Source organism: Lynx rufus, unplaced genomic scaffold, assembly GCF_022079265.1.
Source record: "Lynx rufus isolate CCGP_SWC_20201006 ecotype Redwood Valley unplaced genomic scaffold, mLynRuf1.p SCAF_4, whole genome shotgun sequence".
In the NCBI taxonomy this organism is placed as follows: Eukaryota; Metazoa; Chordata; class Mammalia; order Carnivora; family Felidae; genus Lynx; species Lynx rufus.
The window spans coordinates 23,347,359-23,366,495 of record NW_025814856.1 but is presented as its reverse complement, the minus strand read 5'-3'; the positions used below and the strand labels follow the sequence as shown (position 1 = coordinate 23,366,495).

The following is a 19,137-nucleotide window of genomic DNA, read 5'->3' as shown; positions in this document are numbered from 1 at the left end:
TTGTGTATCTGTCGACTGCAGGGATATGAACCATTGCACATGGAGTCACCTGGTAAGCGTGTCTAGAGTTCTTTGAACACATGCTATCTTTGTTACAATTTTCTATAGTTTTTCTTCCATCGATCTTCAAGGGAGATTTATTCATGTCTTTTCACCCTTCTAGACCATTCTTGGTATGTTAGGAAGCCAATATAATTGGGCGGAGATGAGGATAGGTAATATAGATTTTTTTAAAAAATCAAAAGAGGGGTGCCTGGGTGGCTCAGGGAGTTAAGCATCCGACTCTTGGTTTGGGCTCAGGTCACAATCTCACAGTTTCACGAGTTTGAGCCCCACATTGGGCTCTGTGCTGGCAGCATGGAGCCTACTTGGGATTCTCTCTCTCCCTCTCTCTCTGCCCCTCCCCCATTCACACTGTCTCTGTCTCTCTCAAAAATAAATAAATGAACATAAAAAAATAATAAAAGAGATCCATTTTCAGTTTGACAATTAAGTGAGTAGAATTGGTCAAACTTTTTTTATAGACAGGAAAACTAGCATCCAGCCTGTAAGAAATCGGTCACAGTTTAGGGGATATGTTACAAGCAAGATAAATAAAAATGGTCTAGAGTATCAAGCCAAATTCTCATTATTCATCTCTGGTTCACACTCTTCTCTTCCATTCCAGACTAATCAAAAGAAGCCTCTTCCGCTCACAATTGCTCTGTGTACATTTCCCCCAGATCTGGTATTCACATGAACAACATGGTTTATTTATATTTCAGCACCAAATTGGAAAGATGACATCATTCATTTACAGTCTTTATCCCATGACATGCCTATTCTCCAACACCTCATTTCAGCAGACACATTTAGGACTGCATATAGCATCTTGTTTAGCTTGTACATTCTTTTATGGGATACAGTTCAAAGGTAGGAAACTTTAGGCTTGTTGCTAGTAAGAAAATAATCTCATAAAATCACAGGAGCTTCCCCAAAGGATAAGGACATTATGATGTTTACAATAACAGAGTTATTATTTGTTCATTTAGGCTTCATCGCTCATTCTTGGGTGAGCCCCTTCCTTCTTGACCGTGGCAGGTCTTACAGCTCCCTTCAGGCTCTCAGAATTCTGTTAGAAGAAACAATTTCAGATTTATTAGTTCATGAGTTCAAAAGTACAGGTTCCTAATAATACTGCAGTGAATTTCAGGCGTGAACACTGTATTTGAGAATCACTTGTAGGAGGGCAGGCCGAATGAGGGGACTTTCAGTACTTGGTCGGCAACAGCTCCACTGACCTGCTCTTTCTCACAAGCTGTAACTTGCCCATTGGGTCTTCTGACACTTTAAGTGGACAGGAGAAGGGTGAAATTGCTATCAGCTGCCAAAGATTGCCTGGGATTTTTTATTTAATTGTTAGGTGGACTTTTCCCTCTATTTTTATTGTTTTTAACCATACACTTGCATTTTGTTACACCCACTGTGAGGACTTTCAGATATCATACACATTTTTCAAAATGGGGTGAGTAAATCATGAGATATCCACTGGCAGATAGAACTGGGATATGAAGTGTTTCCAAAACTTAACAGAACCAAAGCATCTATGGGAAAGCTGTTTCTGTTTGATTAGCTGTTTGTCTTTTCTGCTAGTAGCATGGCAAAGAGCAAAGGCTAGATATTGAGAATTGGAAGACCCAGGAAATCTCTATGTTCTATGTAAAAATGAGACTCTGGAGGCTGAAATCTCTGTCTTGATTTTCTAGCTGCAAGTGAGGATAGTAATAATTCCTCCCAGGAAAGTTTTGAGGATTAGTTAGATTGTACATGAAACATGCTACAAGAATACACTATGTTAGGTCCAGAATTGTTATCAAAGTATTATTTATATTACCTAATAAAATTCCAGCCAGTTGGAGGCTCTGCCTTTGATTTCCAGCTCTCCTGAAGTGCTGATGGTTCGCCATGATCTCAAGCCACCAGTGGGATTGTTATGGCAACTCCTGAGATGTCCTCAACTCTCAGTGACCTTCCCTGGCTAAAAACAAGTGTGCAGTCACCTCTAGGATGGCAGCATCCCTCAAAATCCTGGCTCTTCTTTCTTTCACTCCCTCGTTGCAGCACAGTGTATTTACATCTACTAGGCCCGGTGCTAGATTCTGGGGAGAGACAGGGGAAAGAAACAGCTTCAAGGCTACTGACAGCTGGACAGGTAGATCTGAGGTTACAGAGTGATGATAAGCAGGAGACACACATGTCCTGGCATCAGGGATGGGGTCAGGAAAAGGCTCCTAGAGAAAAAACTGTGAATTAGCCAGACACAGAAGGAAGAGGTGAGGGAAGGTGGCTGGGGGAGGTACCACAGGCTGAGGACATACCATGTATAAGAAGGAGAGGTTTCTTACTGTCAACAATGGCAAAAATATTAGTAATAATGGCATTTGATTTTTTACTGTAAGCCTATTATGGACCACGAACTGACACTTGAAGCCCATTGTATCCCTTGCTCCTCACAGTGACCTCATGGAGGGAGACACCATTACTCCAATTTATAGTTGAGGAAATTGAAGCTTACAAATAGTTAACTCTCAAAAGACCACATAACCAGCAAAGACATAGAGTGGGGCTTGAATACAGACAGTCTTATCTCCAAATACACACGTGTAGTCTCTACATTTCCTGGTTTTCTGGGCTGGATATTTTTATCTGCCTTTTTCCATGGTCTTTAGGCATTTTTCTAGGTTCTATGACCCTGTTAGGTCAATTCATTGCTGGTCTGTTTCTTGCCCTACATAATAAAACGGTACAATTGTATGTCCTGGGAATTGAAACCATGACACCTGGGTGCCTCATGTGACAAACATAGTGGGGCATAAATTGCAGCGGTCAGCTCTTCTACATCAACTTTGCTCCTTTTGCTCAATTTCCCCCAAAAGCACTATCAATTAAATTGTCCATAGAGAGCTTTCCCTAGAAGCCATCATAGCATCTCCATCACTATTTTTGCATTTGGCAGCTTTTGAGTGGATTCCTCTGCCTTGTCTTGTAAGACCATCACATGTCCGTAGTTCTGTGTCTCTGCCCAGCCCTTTCTCATCTTTTCATCCAGGGCTTCCTTCTCTCGCTTGCTCTAGGATGTAGGATGTGATTGTTGGCAGTTTGTGATTGTAAGCTTACTCTGGACCTGTCTGATCGCTTGATAATGTAAAACAAAGCACCTTCAGGTATATATCCGCTTTTTTCCCCCTTTTAAATCACATAGGGGGAAGTGCACTTACATCTAATGTAGGTCCAAGCTCTTTTACCAAATGGCATGGTGCATTCTTTATTAAGTTTCAATTTGACTAAAAATGAAAACTTCTGGATCAGAAACAAAAGGAGCTCTATAGGTGCTGTAATTTTGCCCTGTGTCTTTTTGGCTGGTCTTCCAGCTCCTGATGGAATCTTCTCTGGTTTTTGTTCTGTGCAGACCCAGAACAGAATGAAGCTGATGGCAGACAACTATGATGAGGACCACCACCATTACCACCACCACCACCACCACCACCACCACCGATCTCCTGGGAGGCCACAACATTCCAATCACAGGCCCTCTCCCGACCAGGTCAGTTTCACTGCCGCTTACCTCCAGGACCCCTTTTACCCTTTGGATATTTTAAGATAAAATAAATAATCCTCAAGAAATAATAAACAGCATAAAGTGATATGTCCTTTGAACTGAAACTAATAGCTTTGGTATTTATTTCCATCACTCAAGGAGTCTAAATGTTTTCCTTTCTCCTTCCTCTTTAAGGTTTTGTCTGTTCTTGTTTATGTTATGCATTTTCTTTCCTCCCCTCCTTTCTATTTTCATAGATATGAAGTCTATTGCTGGCTCAGTATCTAATGGTGGGTTACTTTGGAATGTCTCTTTCAGAGTTTTAAGAGAAAGCACTTCGTTTCCATGAGCTTGGCAACCAGAGAAGCCTTGAGTTTGCTGAGTACTTTCCTAGAAAATTCCTTAGTGATACAAATTAACTGTGGGGTAAAACAACATGAAGAGAAATCAGTTTTGCTTGCATTTTAGCTGGTGAAGTCAAAGGGTCTGGTTTATTTGATTTGGACCCTATCTTCTCCCTTGACTAAACAAAGCAAGTTAAAAGAAGGATTGACAAAAACAAAAATCTCCTGTGGTCTTCCATGATATTTGCATTCACCCAGCAAATATAAAAACTATTTACAGTGTTTAGGATTAAAACTCCTGAAGGTGAATTTCATGGACAATATGAAATTAAATGCAAACTAGCAGGTTATATAATCAATATTAATAGTATTTTCTCCTTTATGGTACTCTGAGCTTCTTGTGTGTGTAATCCTAGTATAACTTACACAATAAATTTCAAGAGCGATGGGGCCATAGGTAATGGAATAGAATCATCTGGATAAGTATGAATGCCTTTGTTATATGTTTCTGGATATGTGAAGGGGGAGGGCTTATTGGAATTACCTGTGTGAAGAGCGGTTTAACTGTTTGTTGGAGGAGGAGGTGCTTATTATGCCTCTACAACTTTTTTTTTTTTTTTCCCGGACGGCTCTGTTTCCTTTTCATCTCATGTCACTAGCATCCCAAAGGAGAAGTTAAGATTGCTAAGTCTCCAAGATGTTTTACCAGGAGTACAACTCCGGCGGAGCCATTTATATGGCATGCTACATAAGAAGAGCTCCCTGGAGCTGTGCAGTGAAGTAGCTCCAACCAGGAGGCCCTCTGCCCCCAGCCCAGCTTGGCCCTACCCTTTTACCCAGAAGCATTTGCCCTCAGAGTCCTCAACACTGCAGATGTTCTTATAGGACATCTAGATTTCTGAAGCCAAGTGCAGAAAGGCACCAGTTCCTGTTATTAGCTCTCAAAAATGGTTCTTAATTGGGCAATCAGCAAAGTATACAGAGAGAGATCAATTTCATGTCATTATCTTGTATGCCTGTGGTTTTGCTTTGATTTAGCTTTATTTTTTCAATTCTCATCCCTTGCCATCCCTACCACCAGTCACCCAACCTAGTATACCTGACATCCTACTAATTAAACATCTTCATTCTTATTCTTGGTCCCTGCCTTTTTCCATACTGCCCTTTGCTCCTTGACCTGCTCCCAGAAGGGGTAAGTGTGAGGTTTCATTGGTGCTAGAAGGCCACCCTGGGCTTTCCCCCAGAGAGAGGAAAAGAGAGCACCATAAGGCAGAAAGAAGGATTTGGAGCCAAATTAGGGGAGTGAGTCACACAAAGACCTGCTGAGGTAACAAACAGGCTTGTTTCATCACAGAGACACGTATGCTAATATGTCCTGCTAGAAACCGGATACCAGATCAAATTTATCACCTTTGTGAATGATATTTCTCACAAAAGCCAGTCTCCTGCTGTTTTTCCAGAGATCTTTAATCACAAAATAGAGGTCTCACCAGCTTGGTTGACCCTGTTATGTTTGTCCACCAACAAACAGTAGAGGTTGTCATAGGGCAGAAGTCATTGCTCTGGGGCAATGCCCTTTCCAGAAGAGTTAGCATCCCTCAAGGTGTGTCTGGCTAAGATGTGTCATCAAGAGCTTTGTCATCGCTACTGTTAGGAAGATGGTGATGGTCTTCCACTCTCACATCCTTCATCTCAGTGACCACTCTAAGTGACCCATGGACATAGAGGCAGATAACCTCTTCTACAAATGAGAAACCCAAGCCCTCACTGGGGGGTGGAGGTAGTGGACTGACTAGGTTGGGCCCTGCTTCTGATTATTTGCTTGCTCAGCTAATACTTGGAACACATATTCCATGCCAGCCTCTACACTGGCTTTGGGAAAGAACATGAGGGACAAGACAGAACCCCTGCCTTCAGGGAGTTTGCTGTCTAGTCTGAAGACAAAAATCTAGGTTATCAGATGTCTCTTTCAGTTTTTTTCTGGATCATATCAATCAGAACCTGCCATTTAAAAGGTAGTTATGATTTAACTAAGGGCCCATGACTTAGGAATTAACTCTTCAGTGAAGTTCACCTTGAAAGTGACACCCTTGACCAGAAGGATAACTTTGTGGTTTTAAATTGGAGTCAGCAAAAGTATAAGGCTTCCTTGATACACTCTTTCAATTAGAAAAGAGAGTTGACTAAGAAGACCTGGCATGAGTAGGTTGACTCCAATGATGGAGATGGCAACATCCTCTGGGCTGGTGATCTTTTTGACTAGGAGTCCCAGGCCTAGGACAACCATGCTTTCAGCTATAATCACCAACAGCTTATATACCAAAATATGGGTTGTTGTAAACTAAGTTCCACAATGTAACAGTCATCTGAAGGCTTGGAAGTCTTTTCTAGATGATTACAAACTCTATTCAAAATTGTGCAAACATATATACTAATATGTGTGGAGTGGAGGTATATCTCGGGAGAAAGTGGCAGTGTAAGAGTCTGAACAATGATTGATTTGGATAAAATTTAAACTAAATGTCCATGATGTACCCATGTTAACTGAACCGACTTAAAGGGGAGAGGTCTCTTCCAAGCAATTCCTGATTCTGTTCCTGCGAATATTCCAGCCATGAGTTTCCTGTGGCCTGAGAATTGACCAACAGTGTCTTCTGTAAGAGAGGCTACAAAATGTTGCCATTGTCTCTTGAGCTTTATAAAAAGATCAAAACACATGAAAATAGAGAAATATAAGAAAACCAGTCACTTTGCTACTTTTCCAGAGAAATTCATTTTTCCTTAGGAAATTCAATTTAAGTATTGCTCGGTACTTGCAGAATTAGATTCTTTTTCCATTTCTTCCCCATTCCTTTCTCCTTCACAATGATTTTGCTTTCTCCTCAGGAGAAACTGAATCCAAGGGTTATAAGTCTAGACGAGCATTTCCCAAAGTAACCTTTGGAACATTAGTCCCAGGAGGAAAGTCTTGAAACAAAGATTCAGTGAGCAAAGAATTTTGGGAAAATGCTGCATATTATAACTCAATTTTAGAGAGTCTTGGTGCAATTAGCAGATCAAAGGATCTACAAAGTCATATAAGAAAGAAAGCTCTCCAATTTTATTTAATCCAGCATTTCCCAGACTTATTTGATCATAGAATTTTTTTTCTTTTCTTTTCTAGTAACATCTGTGCTCTGAAAAATACTGTTCTCAGTATCAGGTGAAGAAACAGACTACCCGGTTTAAAACATAAGTGATCCAGTTTCCAGCAGGGTTTTTCATCAGAAGGTGGAGTTTTGAGGCAATTTCTGCTGTGCTCTGCATACCAGAAAATGAGAGTGCCTCTTTCATTCATTTCTTGGGATACCTTTATAAAGACTATAATGTCTGAGAATGAGTTATCCCACCAATAACCCAGTAGATCTGAACTGAAGGAATCATTATAAGGGTGAGGATCCAAGAAGACAAGGATAATCATAAATACACAGCCCTTCAGGAATTGAAAATGAGTGTTATGAGGGGAAGGGACAATTTGGAGATCACATAAGTCAGTAGGGTGTACCAGTGCAATAAATAGCCTAGACCCCTACCCAAGAAAGGAGTAGGTGGTAACTGGTGGCCTGTCCCCATGATGGCCATAGCCACTGAAAATATCCAAGTAGATCATTCAGACACTTTTCAGTAATAATGCCTTAGGAAGTTTTTCAAACCAAGAAGTGGGCACAAGGGGGTACAATAAGCTACTGATAAGCTTTGAGAAACAACAAGGACCAAAGAATAAATGGGACAGACTGGAACCACATTTGTGATTTTATTTTTAGTGGGGTTACCAAGACTGATTTTAGAAAAGCTAAGTGGAAACTCAACTTCTCCTAAATGCCCTATGTACCTGTCATCAGTATCTGTTATTTTCTATAAGTACTGTCTTTCTTTGCCATGTCAATTATGTCAAGTCTTTTTACTACTTTTCTAAACATCGTATGATTTTTATTGTCCTACAAAAAAATCGTATTTTATTAATCTCCTTCTAGTGGCTTCCAGGTATGCAGAAAATCATCAGAGTGAACTCCACACTCCAGCCACCTCAAAATGCCAGGCCTTGTTCAGGCTGTCCTTTGGCATCCAGAACTCACATTCCTGTGCCTGGCTCTTAGGTTGGGCATTGGATCTTTAAGGACCTAGATCACACTATTTTTTTGTGTGTGCAAAATATGCTTCCATTTGTTAAAGAGTCTCACTCTGATTCTCATTTGTAGGAGCCTAAACAGTAAAATCTTAAACATTTCTGGTCTGGAAACCTCAGAATATATGGCCACTTTCCAAGCCCAGAACTTGCCTTTCTTCTCTCTCCCTCACACACAGGAGTTGGGAAGCTCAAGGACTTTTGACTACTTTGAAGACCAATTTAAAATTTAAATTTCACATTTTACTTATGGAAATCCTACTTCTAAAAGCAAAGCTACAGAGTTCAAGAGCATGGAAACATAATACTTCTTAAATTATTATGGAAAAATGTGGTTGAATTGCACGTTCCATTCATACTCTTTGTTATGTATTGCAAAGCATATTCACACCTGCCTGGCCCATAGTAGGCACTCAATAAATGTCTGTTGAAGGAATTTTTCCCTTGGTACCTTTGGAAAATGGGAAGTGCAGATGAAAGTATCCCCATTGTACATGTAAAGAAGCTGGAGTTCAGGGATGTTGTTAATTATTTAGAGTCACACACCTGACAATCAGCAGGCCTACAATGAGGTCCTGAGTCTCTGACTGCTGTACATTGGTGGCAAACCTCTTTGGCTGTCAGTATGGGTGTATTTATGCAACCTCGTATATTAAATACGGTTGCATGCCTATAACATCAGCTTTTTCTAGAGTACAAATGTGCTCTTGTTCCTTTTTCCCACTGAATTATGGTAAATTTTATCCTTTTTAAATTTAATTTCCAAACTTGAAATAAAATGTCATTTCATCAGCTCTGTTTCCATTCCCCCCGGCCCCCATTGTCTTTATTTCCATTCTTCTGTTATGTGCCTTTATCTTTTCATTCCCTCCCCTTTCACCTGTTCCCCTTTACTCTTTATTCTTGCTGTCCCTGTGCCAGGGAATTACCCTAGCTTTCTACAACTCTCCTGCTGCCACGGAATTACCACAGTGAGACCCTCAAGCAGTGGAGAGCATGGTACAGAGAGGGAGGGGAATTGTTCTGGGTTACAGAGGGCCCTTAGCAGGGCACTGCCAGGACCCACATTCCCTTGCTTACTCACTTATGGATCTCTGCACATGCAAGGACCTGGGGCAAGGCAGGGGCAAGGCTCTGGTTTCCAGAGCAAAGCATAGGATGCTTCAGTGGGCCAGGGGCTGCTACCAGATCTGCCAGGACTCTGGGCACACTTTAAGATAGTGATCTTACTGTGGCAGAAGCTGGTTTTTTCATTTTGCATCCTTAACTTTAGGGTGTCCACTCTGTTAATCTCTTCCCTGAAAATTGGTTGCCTTAGTCCTAAATATTGCTCACTCCACTTAGCAATTTCCAAAATTTGTCTGCAAATGTAAATAGTGAACTGTGGTTCTTTCTCTGTTGCCCCTGGATACTGTGTGGTCCTGGTACATGTTAGCTCTCAGCCAAGACTTGAGTTCGTACGACTGGACACAATTCAGAACACTGAATGTCCACTTGAATTTTCTGCTGAAAATTCTCGTAGAATTTTACTTTAGACACTTGTCATTTTCTCATAAGCTGTCAAATAACTTGGTCACTAAAGAACCCAGAACTAGATGTGGCCTTCTTTTCAAGCTGTATATATGGGACAGATATACAGATTATATTTTAGGATGTAATGAAATGATCTTAGTGGTCCCACCCATGTTGACTGCACCTGTACTCTGCTTCACAGAGGCTATAACCCTTGCTACCTTGATTTTGAGATTTCTTGTCTCCAAACATCTCCCCTCTTCCCTCTTCTTACAGACAAAAAAGCCATAAGGTAGAGTTAGCTCAAAATAAAAACAGCATTCTTGCCCTCCTGTCCTCCCACCTCTGTCCATGCTGCACACACCTGAGCCTTGGGTACCCGCTCTCAGATAGAATTAGTCAGTGTCCTGCAGAGCCTTCATGTAGGAATTGCTAACCATCCCTACAATTAGGTCCTCATTGAGGGTAGTGGCCAGAGGCCAGTGACAACATTTCTAAATCCCAGGTATTTCTTAGCCCCAGACATGTGTGGTAGAAGCCCTCTGCTCTCCCCCTCCTCCAGTGCCTCCTCGTCCCAGAGGCCTGCATTTCATGTTTGGTCAATAAGGAGTTGGTGGAGTCTCATTGTCCACCAGGAGAATGAAGCTGTCACGGCAGCCCCTCCCCAGGCCCTATTACTTCTCAGAAAGCCAACGCAAGGCCCTTGGATTCCCCCCTTGCCCACAGCCCCTCTCTGGGAAATGGTGGATGGGGTTTGTGATTGATGCCCCTGCTTTTGCCTTGTACTTTCACCAACAGATTAGCCAAAGTGCAGCCCTTTGAATTCTAACAAACAGACAAGGGGTTTAACTTACTCTGTTGCCCTCCGAAGATGGATTCTGTATATAGAGTTGTTATTCCTAGCTTTTGCTTAGGGAGGAAAAAAAGAATTTATTTTATGTTTTGAGGTTAAATGAATGTGGGATAAATGTATACATAGTGTCCTGTGTGTATATATGTATGTATCGCTATATGTCAGACGAACTGAGGACTTTTCCACATATGGAAGAATTTCTCAAGATCATGTTTAACTAGAAATTTCTCTCCCTAACTTCCCCTGAGTACATGTTTGAATCTACATTATATATACATATATACGTGTGTGTAAATAGGTTTTCATGTTTCCTACATAGAAGAAAAATTAACTACCATGTATCAGAGCTTACTAAAGTATAGTTACAGAACAATGGAGAAAAGTAGAAATTTTGAGTTCCCCATGACAGTAACCTAATAAGAAAAGTTACATATCTTAGGTTTTTATTATTGGTTTCCCATTCAAGTTAGTATACCTGAAGCCAGTCTGAATAAGAAACAATCAGGTTTTTTACTTTGCAGACCTAATTTCATGGCCCACTTCTTGGACAAAGTGTTGGGTTTTGGTTTCATCTAGGGATGAAGCCTTCAAATTCAAAACCCTATGAAGAAGACTCTTGTTGGGCTGATGTTTATTGGTTGGGAGAAGGGTTCAGAGATTTCAGCCATTCCCACTCTTGGGCTGGTCCCGTCACAGAGCCAAAGATACCCTGGGATGCATTTTGAAATAAATTTTGTGAGCCACTTGTCTCTTTTCTTTTTAGAAATTAAAAACTGAGGTATAACACATTTAACATATTTGTTTGGGGCGTATAACATAATGATTTGATATAGGTATGTATTGTGAAGTGATTAGCACAGTAAGTTTAGTCAACATCCACCACCACACATATTTTTTTTCACAAATTCTTTTTTTTCTTGTGATTATTTGCCTCTTTGCTGGTACTCCTTTTATCACCAGTGGATTGGAAGATGCTGTTTAAAACCCAACAGGTTTTTTCAAGTAGATGAAATAGAAAGATGGCTCAGATGTCACTTTTTTCTTTATCCCTCAAAGACAATGAAAAATCCCCAAAGCTACTGAAACACAAGTCAGGAGGAATGTGTGGTTTCTCACCATTGGGACATAAAGGTGGTAGCTTATGTGTTTGCTTGTTTTTAAGAGCAGAAGCTCTAGAATGACCCTGCCAGGGTCTCTGTGAGGCCACAGGTAAAAAGGGACATGAGGACAAACCTCTGCACCATTGCTGGGAGAGCATTTAACGGCTCCTTCCTCCTCCAGCAGTTGTGAGCTCACCCAACCATCACAAGCCACAGGAGAGCAAGGGAGGCAGGGTGACAGCCCCTGGGAAGCTAGCTTTGCAGATGAGCAGGTTGTCACCAATGCGCTTTAATCTGGGTGTGATGTTAATTCCTGACATGTAAGCACATGAGGGCACGATTTGGTAAACCTTGCCAGGCAGCGTCTTCACGCCTGGGAAAAAGGCAGAGCTGCTTAATGCGGCAGGATCCTCCTGTTAGAAAAGGATTTTTCCTTACAGAAGATTTGAGCCTGTGGAAGATTTCAGTCTTACTCTATTTGGGGTAAAGTTTTCATCCCCCCTTTTACTGATTCCTCTTAGTTTTAAATCTTGTTTGCAGTATTAGGGTTTCATTAAAAGATTTGTTGCAGTATCCTTTGAGTCAACAGGGGTTTTCAGACACAGCCTGCACTCCCCAGCTTGTAGATGTAACTCATCTTGGCAACATTGGAGGGTTGATTCCTTTTCAACTTGCTGCTTTAATCCAGTCACATTTGTCTAAGAGGCAGCCCTTAGGCTCCCCCATTGAAAGGAGGTGGCCAACCTTGAAATGTCTGGAAGCCGGGAAATCCATTTTCTGTTGCTAAACACCATTGCTTCTCTTTTTTTCTTGAACTGATGTCATAAGGATCACGTTTGACTTACACACACCAGGCACTTGCAGCACCCTGAAGATAAGGGAACATCAGAGGAAGGAGAATTGGAAACATCTTTTTAACTTATAGGGCACACGCACACATTCTGAAAACTACCTTACTTATACAGCAATGGCACTTTAAAAATTGTTTCAGCATCCCTATATGAATGAATGATCTGATTAGCCTCCAGCTGTGAACACCCCCTGAGATGCTAAAATGTGTACGGATGGTTTTATACACTATCAGGTCCTTTTCACACCTACCCTTTGGGCTTTGGCCTTAGTGCAATGTCAAATAATTTGTTGCAACAGTAGTAAACTTATCAGATGCTAACAACAGGGATGGTGTGCCTAGTTATATTTGTATATATTTGTAACATCTACAAAGTGGTTTAATTTACATTCTCCAATTTAATTCAGTCGGCACCCTGTGAAGTGTCAGGGTCAGGATATGATCCCATTTTCTTTTTGAGGCAGCTGAAGAAATGACGAGTCAAGAAACTAGGGGATTTGGTTGCCCACTAGCCAGAAAATAGCAGAACCAGAATCGTGTTAAAAACACAGTTTTCACTGTATTTAACAAAGCCAAGTGTTAATGACTGATGGATGAGGGAGCAAATATAAAGCCTGTCTCCACCCTCACCCCTTTTTTATGACTATCTGGCAGTGGCTCAGCTTTTAACAGATGTTGACTTTGGGCTCTGAAACAATATTGTTGGCCAACGTAGAGCCTTCCAGTATTTCCATCTACAGCTGGGTATCTTGCATCTTTCAGCTGAGAGATCTGGTGCCATGTACAAAAGACTGATTTGTCAGAATTACTTTTGCTTGAAGGAAATAGAAAACTAGTTTCTTCAGGTTGCCCCACAATGAAGCTTCCCCCCTCCCCCGCCAAATCAAGAAAATGCCTGAAGATACTTCATTAGAAGTGAAGGAGAAAGCCAACCACTGCCCCTCGCCAAATTCTGTAATGTTTTTTGATGGCTTAGCAAAGGACTCAGATGGTTGCCCTCCTCAGGGTATCCCTGTGAGTTGAACTTGCTGAGAAGAACCACCCCAGACAGCACAGGCTTCTAGTCTCTGCCTCTCCCTTGAGGAATACCCTGGTGTGTCTTTTAAAGTACTAACCTCTCCTGTCAAGTTCCTGCTCGGCCAGTGACAGTCAGCTTTCACCAACTGGGGTTGGAAGAATAAACCAGGAAAGTGGCTGGTGTAGTGCAAAGGAGGAAGGAGCCATTCTTAGGAGAAACAAGTAAACACAATCTTGGCAACTCTAAGGAACTCTGGAATCTAGGCAGCCTTCTGTCTCAGAGGAGTTGAGTCATTCAGAAAAGAAAGAAACTGATCCTATATACTTACTCATTTGGAAATAATTTGTTAAATTCCCACATCTGAGACATTGTGAGGCCATATGAAGTGAGTGAAGGCTCTCCTTTTCCCCTTAGGGACCTTGAAATTTGTTGGGGTGCTGCTGATATAAGCCCATTTAAGGGACAGGTACTGTGTGCATGTGAGGTTCTCTTTCTTTGAAGAACCAGAGAGACCATATCTAAGTTGTGCCATCCCACTCCAACCAGGACCTTCAATAACTTGCAAAGAGGGCAGTACAAAGTCCAAAGTACTTCAGAGCTGAGAAAAGCAGAACCAACAAATGGCTTTGGGGTCAACATGAGCTCTTCTTTCTGTGGCTTCAGAGTTCACATGTCAGAAGGGTATGTGGTCAGACAGACTGGAATTTGACCCTGGCTCCACAGCTCCTAGCCAGGTGTCCTGTGGTGAGCTACCTGATCTTTTTTCCTGAGACTTCCTTTCCATATCTGCACGAAGCCTCCCCAAGCCTGTGTCATGGGGCTGTGGGGAGACTCAGTGAAGAAACACAGAAAGTGGCCTTGCTCAAACCTTGCACAGGTGCTAATACCTGCGGGCTCATTTCTACTCCAGGTCGGAAATAAGCTAACATTTATATTGTAACAGGGCACAAAGAAGGTATCTGAACCTAGATAGGACTGTCTTCTTCTTTGGGGTCTGCAAAGGTAACAGATACAGGCTATAACAAATACAGATCATGTAAGAGTTTACAGGCATTCCTGACCTCATCACCTGAATAGAGACATCCATCCATAGGCAGGGAAGGTGAGAGGCATGGATGGAAGGTCTCCAGAGAGAAGATATGGACTTGACCCTGAGAGTAAACTTACTAGTGCTCTGACAAGGCTAGGTGTCCCTGTTTTCCAGATTCATACCCATAGGTTTCCTTTACACATGTGTTTGTCTTCCCTGGCTCTGGCCAAGCCCATAGTTGGAAATGCCAAGAAGAGTTGCTTTGGTTGAACCCAGACACAGGGCACATCATAAATCCCATACTCTAGTCCTGCTTCCAGGACTTGTGCAGCCAAAGTTTGCAGAATCCTTGGGCTTGATGTTTCCAGAAAGTTCAGAGAAGGCATGTACTGAAGTAGGGTAGGGATAGGTCTGGTGACTGTATACACCAGACCCTGTTAGAATCAGGACAATCTGTTTGCATCCCTTCCCTCAAGAGAGCCAAGGTGAACTTTCTGGCAGAGACAGCTAGATGAATTCTCACAGAGGCAGTGGGCTGATTTAAAAGTGATGCTTCCATAATTTTACTCTCATTTTCAGTTAGGACAGGTGTGACAGTAAGGTCCCCTTTAGGGACCTAGTCCTCCAATTTCAAGAAAAAAAGCTAACTGTTAATTCTAATTGCAGGTGTTTTTGAAAAACTATTCAGTGATAAGCTAGGGCTTGCCTGCTGGTTGTAGCCAATACTTGAAAATAGAGACCAACTAAAAGTTTACACTGGGCCATTTATCATGTCATATTATAGAGTTCCTTCCCAGAGCTTCTTTGTTGGGGCTAACAAATGCCTCCCCCCCCCCCCAAGAAAAGGGAAGTCACCTGTCTTGTCAATGATGGCTCGTTCCTTTGTCCTTAGATCTTGTCATCAACATAGCCCTGTGAGCGGCCCATCCGGTGAGGAATTTTGTTTTATCTTAGTATTTAGAGAATCCCATTAGGGCCCAGCATCTGGTACTGCAGGATTTCCATCGAGACCCCATATAATCTCTGGAGCTATAGATTCATCCTGAGGTTATTTGATAGCTAAGCCTCCCAGCTCTTCCAAATTTGCTGTGTTTTATGGTCACTGTGCTCTGGTCTGTAGCCCACCTTGGATATTCCCATCCCCAGATGCTGTGGAAAAAAGTACACAGAGGACTGATGGAATAGAGGCTTTCTTCCCATCCAGATATTTTGGCAGCTCCTGGCATAGCAATCACTCAAGAAGGACACGCGAGGGAGCAAACACCAGGCGACATCCAGAAAAGCCAATGCGAAGTAGATTTGGAAACAGAGAAACAAGGAAACAGACTCTCCCAGACCTGATAGATGCATTTTGAAAGTCCCAAGAATTTCTAAATAACTTGGCATGAAGTTAGGGTTCAAGTGACATTTATCTGTTTCTTATTTTTTGGCTCCCAAATTTACATTTCTGTGCAGTAAGGTTGCTGAACAAATTAATATTTGCATACAGAGATGTAGGCAGTGCAGGAGTCAGACAGCTGTGAACGTTTGGAAATACTTGGAGCTCCCCCTCTGATTAGCTCCTGCATTTTTGTTTTTTATTCCCCAAGCGGACACTCAATCTGACCCAGATCACTTGGTGATTAGGGTCAATTCATGTTTAAGCTTTGAAGATTAGAGAGACCAGAAATGGCCACCACCTCCCCTTCTATTTTCAGTTAAAAACTTTCAACTTTAAAAACAAAAAAAAACCTGAAAAAATGCATAATATTCTGAGTTCACTAAAGGAATTTATCCACATTTCTGCCATGTTAAATGTTAGCAAAGTTTATATTGGACTGTCATATTTCTTTACTTTATTCACCAGCATACAAGACGTCGATCTCAACATCTGGTTTTTAATAACCCTGGACATCTGGGAGCTCCTTTTTATTCCTATGGTGGACGAGGCACAGTAGTGATATTGGCAGTGTATATTTTCAACCTACAACTCCTGTCTGTTTCAATCATAATTAATTACCACTTTTTAATATATTTAATTTGCTAAAAGTGATTTGCATTAGACCACATTTCACTGTTAAGAAAATAGTGGTAGATTTTGGTGGCAGTGGCTTTCCTTTTTTTCTTTCTTCTTTAAAATGTAAAACCCTCCATGAATGGATTTGAAACAAACTAAATGTGTACATGTTTGGGGTTTTAAATGCAAAATGAAATAAACTTCCCTGCAAGGAAAGTGATTTTACAGTCATTTAGACTAAGCGGTCAACAGGGGCTGTGGGCTGCATTTTAGGGAAACCTCCTATTTTGTTTTGTGACTGACAAATCATAGCATCGCTCTGTGCCTAGAGTTTCCCTATGGCAGTGACTTTGGGGCTCAAAAATGTTATAATGAATGCTAGGGCTTCCATCCAGAGAAATATACTTACACACATACCCACAACATTCTTCTTTGAAATGTTATAATGTTATAATGAATGCTAGGGCTTCCATCCAGAGAAATATACTTACACACATACCCACAACATTCTTCTTTGAATTTCAAGGAGTGGCTAGACCCCTTGAAACCCATTTGTGGATGCCTGGGGGTCCCTTGACTTGACTTTCCTTCTTCATTAGCATAAAAAGGGACATCAACTTTGCTTTTCTACCGGAACCCGGGAGGAAGTTTAATGAATATAAAAATAGTATTTCTCAAGTTATGTAGGGAAAAGAGAAGTTTATTGCCAGGAGCAATTGCTAGATTGTGTAGTGATTAATAAGCACAGATAAATTTTACAAGAGAAGACCCAGCTAAAATGATCAGTTGTACCTTATTTTTTTTTGCCAGAATATCCCTATCTAAACTGTCAGTGCAAGTTCACACCGAGTTGTCCAATTCAGACTCTGTGCAAATCACTTGATAAACTCAAATCAGTCAGGGATTGTTAACCCTTTATGGGACATAGATCCCCTTGGGAATCTGGTAAACCCTGGCCCTCTTCTCAGAATATTTTTAAATGCATAAAATAAAATACATAGAAATACAAAGAAAACAAATTATATGAAAACTCACTTCAAAGGCCACAGATCTGAATGTTTGAGTTGATGAAAATCACCTTAGCCTGTTGGCAAGATTAAACTGAACTATATTGCTGTTTTTCTAGGTCAAAAATGGTGAAATATTGGCATTTTTATATGATTCAAACAAATATTACAACAACTTAGGCAATAAGAGTCCAAATGGTGAGAAAATGATCCAAGTTATTTTTTTTCCTGTTCCTAGTTTTCAAAACAAAGAAGCAAATCATGGCAAAACCTGATTTCATTGGGGATTTATTAAAGGACACAGCTCCCAAATTATGTGTGAGACCAAGATATGAACCACTCAGTCTTCTACACTTTGTTTCAGTCCTGCAGTAAAGAGTGAGAATTCTTGTTCAAAACATACCTTGGAATGGTAGATTTACTTCTGTCTCCAAAGATTCAATTTTTCTGCCTATTGGCCACTTCACTAAGTGAGGAAAGTGGCCAGAGCCATTCTGGAAACATTTTCAACAACAAGAATTCAGACCAAATAAGTTTCAGTTTATCCATAGTTGAGCACAATTCTTAAGTTAAACAAAACTCTCTTTCTACAAGCATTCTACTGAATTGAAAGTTTACTTTCTTCTCTTTGAAACTTATTTGATTGCAAATGTATAATCATTCCATGCAAATGTATAATCATTCCATGGCGTGTACATCCTCTTTTATGCTGAGAGCAAACAGAACCTGACAAATCAAGAAGATCACAGCATGTTTGAGCCTTTGTGAAATAACCAACGTGAATTATTGCATGCTACAAAAGTTTGTTCCACCCAAGGAGATGGAGTTTTTTTTTTTTAATTCTTCTTCAGCCTTTATTGATACTCTAAGCTTAAGAGAAATTAAGGGTATTTGATTACTATAATTACTTCTCTGCTTACTTAAAAGGTTTAATCTACTCCTTAGGCATATGCAATTCAGATTGCATGCTTTCCAAAAATATAATCATCTGCTAATGTGGACTAATTTTAATCTTCTAATCCAATCTTGACACAGAGTCAGAGCTGGGTGGGTGGAATGTTTTGTGTGGGGGTTGCCATAGATACAAAACTGAGTTATGTATTTGACAAGTCAGTGATGTGGAACTTAAGTTACTATAGATTTTTTTTTCCTCACTCTTTAAGATTAAAAAACAAAGTGAAGATCAGTGTGCCTTTCCAGTGCATCACGGTGTAACTAACCTTCTCTTCTTTCATTCCGGTGCTCCCCTCCTCTCCGTGCACCTCCCTACCCGGGCCGGCCACAGGATGACGAGGAGGGCATATGGGCATAGCCGGGCCTGTAAACCAAAGTTCCAGTTTTGTTTTGAGGGGTGAGAAACCATCTTTTATATCATTTTTCTTTTAAAAATTGCATTCTGGTGTTGTATTGTATGTGTGTTCAATTGTGTTCGCTGATGTTTGTGACTGTGCCCTGCTTCTGTGTTCTGTGACCACCCCCAAGAGACCCCTCCTTCCTACTACCCCTCCCCACAACCACATTATTGCTCTGCCGTGTTGGGGCTGGGTTGAGCACGATTCAAATGTTTCTGTGTTATTTAAGACATAAACTATGCCCTTGCTAGGATTTATACACACTTTTTAAGGCATGATTGTGGACTCAGAAATTGTCACTATTCTCCAGTAGCGGTTTTCAGCCAACTGCTT

The 19,137-nt window shown here is 41.1% G+C and overlaps 1 protein-coding gene across 1 annotated transcript in view; it reads left to right on the top strand.

Moving 5' to 3' along the window:
• The window catches only part of ERC2 (ELKS/RAB6-interacting/CAST family member 2), a 723,468-nt gene extending 704,667 nt beyond the window's left edge, over positions 1-18,801 (top strand). Inside the window, exons 15-16 of the mRNA XM_047097449.1 lie at positions 3,449-3,583; positions 18,738-18,801. Coding sequence (XP_046953405.1) covers positions 3,449-3,583; positions 18,738-18,764 — 162 coding nt within the window. The 3' untranslated portion in view covers positions 18,765-18,801. The remainder of the gene's footprint in view (positions 1-3,448; positions 3,584-18,737) is intronic.
• The last annotated feature ends 336 nt before the right edge of the window (positions 18,802-19,137 follow it).